Genomic DNA, 7,268 nt, shown 5'->3' with positions numbered 1-7,268 from the left:
TTGAACGGACCTCTCCTGTAAGAATTCCAAATAATAGATGTAGATACTCAACCATTCATCAAGGAAATGGAGCTAACTCCCCTCTCTAAAGTGTGAGCTCAGGGCAATGTCTTCCTACACATGGGAAAGAGTAACTTCATGGGGGTGGGGGGAAGCCTGACCAACACTGCCTCAGCCAGGTGACCAATGTTAACATGGACAGTGACAAGTGTTCCCTTGTTATAAAGTAACGACAGCCCACTTTACCTCCCTGATCTGCTTCCTCAAAACCCATAACCCCAGTCTAATCGTGAGCAAAACAAGTAAATCTCCATGTGGGACTTTCTACAAAATGCCTGACCAGTCCTCCTCAACACTGCCAGGGTGATTGAAACAAAGCAAGTCTGAGAAACTGTCACAGCCAAGACAAGTCTAGAGAGACATGAGCACATGTCACGTAGCACCCTGCACGGGATCCTGGAGCAAGAAAAGGTGGAACAGAGGGAACCTGAATAAAATACGGACTTTAGCTAAAAATTACCTATCAACATTTGTCCATTAATTATGACAATTTTGTAGAAAACTAGAAAAAGAGGAGAAATTAGGGGTACCTGGGTGGCTCAGTCAGTTAAGACCCAAAATAGAGCCTGCTTCTCCCTCTCCCTCTGCCGCTCCCCCTGCTTGTACTTTGTCTCTCTCTCTGTCAAATAAATAAACAAAATCTTTTTTAAAAGAAGAGTAGAAATTAAAGGTCAAATAAGAGAAACCTATTGCATCAGACTGGAAGCCTAGACGAAATGAGTGATTTCCTAATAAAAATGCACATTAACAAAATGGACCCTAAAATAAAGAAAAAACAAGCAGACCAATTAGCCATCCAGGACCTCTTCCTGCTGCTGGTTCTCCTCTCACTGCTCTGGGGTTTTCGTCTCCTGGGACAGAGAAGGAACAGGAACAGCGCTGTTCTGGAGCTCCACTGAGACCTGACCCCACTCACTGTCTTCCTCTCCCCCAGCCCTGCCCTGCCCAGTGAGGACACGTGCACGGGGAGTCTCAGGGATTGTAGACCCTGATGTGTCAGCTGGCACTTTGGATGGCAAGGGACTGGACACACTTGCTGAAGTAAAATAAATTAATATGTTTAATGGTAGAAATAAATTAATACTTGCAAGAGACAAGTTAAGAGTGGGTTTGTAAGACCTGGCAGGCTTAGTAACTGGCCATGGGGATTGTCAAGACCCTGCCTGGCCTGAGCTGGAGGACCACAGATACCTCCCTGGATGGTCAGAGGCCAAGAGTTGTCCTGTCTACTGACTGCTTACTGCTGATCACTCAGATGGGACGAAGGATCTAGCCAGTGCCAGGAGGGCCCCACCACCCCACAAGAAGGCTGCACATGGAGGCGGGTAGGCCACTGCAGTCAGTCCTATATAAATCCATACGTGTTTACTGAGTGCTCTTGTGGGTCAGGTCTGTGATGGAACTTGGGGATCCCCAGGCAGAGTGGGGCCAGTGGGACCCTTCCCAGGTAGGAGGGCGGAAGAACGCTGTATAACCTCTGAGGCTCTCCACAACTCTTGAGTGGGGTTGAGTTGGATCTCAAACAGTGAGTGGCCAGGTGGACATTTCACTTTTCTTCTGTTAGAGCCCAGGAGTGAGGGGCAGAAAACCAGTGCTCCAGCTCCCCTCTGACTCACGTGTGACCCTGGGTGAGTCCTGTCTATCCTGGAGGCCCAGGGATATGGCAGAGGGGGAAGAAAGCCAATTATGCCCCGATCCAGACCCTGACCCCGATCTCGAGCCTGGCCCTGACCCCAACCCGTGACCCTCACCCCAAATCCACCCAGATTCTCAGGCTGATCCGCACAAACCAGTTTTCTCCAGAGAGCTCCTCAGCTGTGCACTCCTGCCCACATGCCCACAGAGGTGGCCCTGCCTCTCGAGGACGCACAGATTGCTGAATCCCACACCCCTTGCATACATCACCCAGCAGCATGGTGGGGTTTGTTTTGATTTTTTGCTAAGTTTTATTTTAATCCAAGGACTTTGATTCATACAAAATGTCATTGTAGAAACAATAGCAGAATCCAAAGTCTGGGTGATCAATATTACTCAGGCAGCAAACTCGTCAATCACAGGATTGTTTTAAAGCAGGTCCCAGTTGTGTTGCATGGTTGGGACTTCTTTTGGGTTTTTTTTTTTTAACACTGTTCTTAAATATAAAGTTTTGCAACAAACCTTTGATTTATATCAAATATAATTAAAAATTAACAAATGAGTACATTGTATCAAAAAGTACGAAGATCTACATTTTCATGCACATACTTGTATATATGTATATACGTATATATTTTACATGCACACATGACTTATTCAAACTACAGCCACTGCTTGACGGGTCCAGATGCAGACAACTGGCTAATGCATTTCAAAGTTGGCAACTCACGATGAGATTTCCGTGGGGACGTACGATAGCTGAGAAGAGACGATACAGAAACAAAACCCAACGTCAGGAAAACAAGACACGGTATCTCCTCCCCCACTCCCTGTAGTTTTCACCAATTCCAGGGTCTGGAAGAATCCAGACACACTGGTGAGGCTCTGTGGGGCTAGAACAGTGATGCTCCACCCAACATGGCCTGGGAAGCAGCTGTGGTTCTGCGACAGAATGGATACATTCAAAATAACATGGGCCAGAGATGAAACATCAGTATCAAAATACACATCCTTCTGCTTTGCAACAGGAGCACAGCAATCTCATGCACAGTCTGAGATACCATTCCAGTTATTATTTCCTATTGCAGTAAAATACTCTGTAATCTTAAAGTTTCAGAGTGTTGTGCCTTCCAGTAAGGAAATTCTACAAAATGGTTTGGTCACAATCATGCTGAAACCCTAGAACAGGTGGCGGTCTTATGTGATTTATTTCTATTGAATGTGTGTCTTTTGTTGCATAGCCCTATGGGTTAACGACATCCACTCACTGGGCCACACCTCCACACAGAGAAACGCACACGCACATCACAGGCCAAGTTTCTTTGAGTCATGGGGTAACAGCCAATGGGAACACTCAAATGATCCAGCAAAGAGATCATCTGACATTTCCAAACATGGAGGATGCACCAAAATCTAATCATCTAAATATCCCTTTTGTTCATGAAACAAAGGGTCTCCCAGCATTTTATGCACAGCCTCCTAACTATGGTGTTTCCCTTTTGAGAGTAGCCATGAGGTTGGATTTCTCTTTCGCTTCCTGCTTTCCCATGTCTTATGCCACAAACAGTGCTGGGCTTCAGATGCTCCCCCCTGAGCCGCTGTAGCCAAGCTTCTCCTTGCCCCATCGCTTCCTCCGAGCTTTGGCCTCATTTCAGTCAGGGCATCCCAAGTCACCGCATCTGCTCAGACACAGGCCCTCCTCCCTCCTGCCCCAATGGCTCCATCTCCACTGCCCCCACCTCTCCCTCTTCCCACCACCTCTCCCTCTCTCTGGCCGTATCTGAAAAGAAACTTTCACGACAACAGATATCATGCCCCCTTTGGCAGGCATCCCATCCCTGAGATTCAGATGTGGAACAGACTGAAAACACCCCATACAAGGACACGCTCTACACCGCTCTGTGGCTTCCCAGGAAACCCTTCCACTAGTCAGAGGAAAATGGGGAAATGGTCACTTCGCTTCCAACTACAACCGTCTCCCTGGATGTTATATGAGTGTTCCCCACTGACACCAGCTTTCTACTTGGTTGATATTTGGAACTGGAAACAGTTCCAAGGATTCACCCACACTTCACAAAGGCTTCACGTCACCACCCCCAGGAGCCTGGCACGAGAGGGCTCAGAAGTCAGGCACTTGGTCGAGAGCAGCAGGGGCCAGGGGAGCTGGGGGACCACCCAGGCTGGACGCAAGAGCATCTCCTCGCACAAGCCACACACACACACACACACACACACACACACACACACGCCGAAGAGCTGAGAGCTTCCTACAGGTTGGGTTTTTTAAAGTTATATTACTATTTCCTTCCCCATTTGTCTGTTTTTCTCTTTTTTCTAGATCAAGTATACGGAATTGACGAAAGAGGGAAGGGTGTCGCAATTAAAAACCAAAACCAACAGCAAGAATTTTTTCCAGATTTGGTCCCTGTCAGGGTTGACAGCATCTGGGAGAGGACAGAGGGTGTGTGAGTGTACTTCTAGGGTCCATTTGCTGTTTCAGGTACAAAGAGCCACGCCGGGCGTGTCTGTGTTTGTGGGCGTTGACAAGAACGCATGGTGCCACAGGCCGGGCTCCCGAGGCTGCTGCTGTTGACCGTCATCTCCGTCTTGTCTGGCCAGGTGTTTAAACATGCCAGGCTCCTCTGTACCACACACTTGGATAAAGGATGGTCTCCACAAGATCCAGACCTCCTAAAAACGGCTCCAGGCACACACCCCAGATGCTGGGATCCATCACACAGGATTCAGACTGGCAGGGTCCTACTCAGCACATGCAGCCACTTCCCATGTGGGGTCTGTGGTATGAGACCCAGGCAGGCAGCATACAGGGGATAGAGAGAGACACGTCCCTCTCCGGAAGGGCTTTAGGAATTGGTCCAGCGTGAAAGAGGAGGCAGAGGTGGGGGCGGTGGGGGGGAGCAGTGGGGCCTCCCCCCAAGCTGGCCCCAAAGGCGGGGCCCCTCCTCCCAGGGGCTGCTGCCCCCGCCTTGGTGCCCCTGAGCGTCCCCGGGAGCCCAGCGTGGATGATAAAACTCATCGACTGGACGCGCCGCCGAGCCGGTGCGTGGGGGGGCGGTGCACCTAGCACCAGTGGTCCTGGTCGGGGTGGTGGTAGCTGTGCCGCACCCGGCCGCCCGAGCTGAGTCCCAGAGTGCAGTGGTAGCCGTTGGGCACGCGGCGGAGGGGGTGGGGCTGGGAGGTCAGAGAGGACACGTAGGAAGTCCGGGAGGAGCGGCCCGAGTTGGTGGCCACAGCCTCCTCGAAGGTAAGCGTGTCCTCAGGCTGGGTGCGGGCAGTGTCCTCACTGTCCAGACGCTGCCCCAAGTAAGGGTCGGAGCCGATCCTAGAGCCGGCGGCCAGAGGCTGGCTGAGGGGGTCTCTCTGGAGCAGAGCGTTGTGTTCGGAAAGGCCACGGCTAAGCCGGCCTGGGGAAAAGGTGGGGAGGCTGGTCTGTGCCCCAGCAAAGTGCACAGGCGAAGAGTTGGCCGTCTTGTAGGTGACGCTGGGCCGGGGTGTCAGCGGGGTCTGGGGGAGCTGTCTCCGCCCACCGCGGCCAGGGGTGCTAGCACCGGATGTTGACAACAAGGGGCTCCCACTCACTGAACCTCCACCCTACAAGAAAAGAGAATAGAGAAAAAAAAATCAAAGAACTAGACCAGAGGCCAATGCGGGTGAGAACCATGGAGGTGGGGGGTGAGGCATGGAGAGAGGTGGGCACCCTGGGAAGAAGACAGGTAGGGTGCGTGGTTGGGGGGGGCAGGAAGAAGCTGGTGCCAGTTAGGCCTGGGGAGGTGCTCAGGGAACAGTGGGTGACAAAGGGACAGGCACGGGGAGAGGAGAGACCAAAGGCCAGTCCAGGGCAGTTGGGGAGGGAGGTTTGGACTGGTGGGGGAGGAATGGGGCAAGGAAGGGGGGAGTGCAGACTCAGGCCTGCAAGCCAGGACAAGAAGGAGGATTCGGAGCATGGGGAGGGGGGAGCTTGTAAGGAGGGGCAGTGAGGGGTCCTGTCTTACCGGTCTCGGGGGTCCTGGCTCCTGCCCAGCTGTTGGTGATGTGGGGTGGCTGCTGAGGGAGGGTTTGGGCTGCGAGGGCTCACGGCCCCCAAAGCGGTCACAGGAGTAGAAGCGCTGCTTCTCTGAGGACGAGGAAGAGGGCTGCCTCCGCTCTTGGGACCGGCCCCGCTCCTGTCTGCGCTCCCTCCGGCAGCCTGTGGGCCCCTCTCCCGGGGGTGGGCCTGGCCCCGCAGCGCTGCTGGGTGCTGGCCAGGAAGAGGAGAAGTCAGCACAGCGAGCCAGGTGGGGAGACAGACCCCCACCCCAGACCTGGTCCCCAGGGCCAGCAGGGGGACCCAGGGGAAGAGCTGAGGTGGGCGGGTGATTCTGCCAGTCCCACACCTGGGACTCTCCACCCCCTACTCAGGGCTGCTTGCACGGTTGAGGCACGGAAAGGAAGAGGGTCTCAGATCCCTGCCTCAGGCGCTGGCCATTTGAGGGATCCCCACACGCACCGCCATCTGTGTCTGCGGACAGGCTGGGCCCCTTCTCCAGGGACTTCTGCTTCCGGTCCCTGCGGCGATGGCAGCGGTGGTGGTGGTGGGCCACAGCCTGGCTGGCTGGGGCGCGGTCCAGGGCAGCGCTGCAGAGATGAGCCACGTGGGGGCGCTGGGGCGCCAGAGTGGAGATGGAGCGCTTCATGGGGCTGGCGTTGGGGGCCGGCTGCGGGTGGGATGTGGGTTGGCACACGGTCTGAGAGAGGGCCCTGGGGCAGGCTCCAGGGCGGCCAGCAGCAGCCATGACACTGAGGGTCTGGGGTTCAGGAACCACCAGTCCCCTCCCTCTCCTCTGGAAAGTTCTTCCCCACCCAAGCCCACGCTTTCTCCCAGAGCACGTGGTGCAAGGTGCTGTCCATCTCTGCCAGCAGGGCCCAGACAGCCTGGGGGACAGGGAGGATGCCAGGAAAAGGGAGGCTGTGGGCCTGGCTGGGAGAACCTGAGGGATGGCTTCCTCTGCTGGGCTAGGGCCATGGGGCTTCTGCCCCAGGCTGAAATCAGGACCTGTGAAAATGGGCCCTCCAGGTGGAGCTGACCCACAGCCTCTACTTGGCATCCTCAAGCTGCCAACGCAGCTTGGACAGGGTCAGGAAGGGGAAGAGGGCAGAAGCCACCACTAAGGGAAGGCAGACACAAGTTTAGAGAATGAAGTCATTTTGAATGTGCAGAACCAGGCACCACAAAAGGAGGCAGGGACAGGGCCAGCCCCAACCAAACACCAAAGGTTCTAGGCTGTAGGCCATGTCCCTCTAAAGCCCCTCACCCCCCCAACAAGTGAAAGCAGGGCCCCCTGACACAGCCTCAGGTCTGCAGACCCCGCTCTGAGTCCTTGTGAAAGGGCCCACAGACCCCTTGCCCTAGACCTTTCTGCTCAGTAGTCAAGGCAACCCTGAAGGAGCAGGGGATGGAGGGGTCCACCTCCAGTGTCCAGAGAAAGAACAGGCAGGTCATCCCAGAGCTTCAATGGGGAAAAGGGAGGACCAAGGTGTGAGGCATCCCGGGGCGGCGGGGGGGGGGGGGGGGG

The 7,268-nt window shown here is 54.5% G+C and overlaps 1 protein-coding gene across 2 annotated transcripts in view; it reads right to left on the bottom strand.

Annotated features, from left to right (window-relative positions):
* Positions 1-1,982: 1,982 nt before the first annotated feature.
* Positions 1,983-7,268, bottom strand: part of CACNA1B (calcium voltage-gated channel subunit alpha1 B) — a 196,642-nt gene continuing 191,356 nt past the window's right edge. The window contains exons 47-49 of one of the 2 annotated variants that reach the window (XM_040632311.1): positions 6,203-6,410; positions 5,709-5,953; positions 1,983-5,307 (exon numbers count right to left, since the gene is read on the bottom strand). In XM_040632311.1, coding sequence (XP_040488245.1) covers positions 4,777-5,307; positions 5,709-5,953; positions 6,203-6,410 — 984 coding nt within the window. In that variant the 3' untranslated portion in view covers positions 1,983-4,776. The remainder of the gene's footprint in view (positions 5,308-5,708; positions 5,954-6,202; positions 6,411-7,268) is intronic. The other variant, XM_040632313.1, reaches the window with a different exon arrangement.

The sequence above is a fragment of the Ursus maritimus genome, unplaced genomic scaffold (genome assembly GCF_017311325.1).
Source record: "Ursus maritimus isolate PB19 unplaced genomic scaffold, ASM1731132v1 scaffold_17, whole genome shotgun sequence".
Lineage (NCBI taxonomy): Eukaryota > Metazoa > Chordata > Mammalia > Carnivora > Ursidae > Ursus > Ursus maritimus.
Note: the sequence above shows the minus strand (reverse complement) of the source record. Positions and strands in the feature narration are given on the sequence as shown.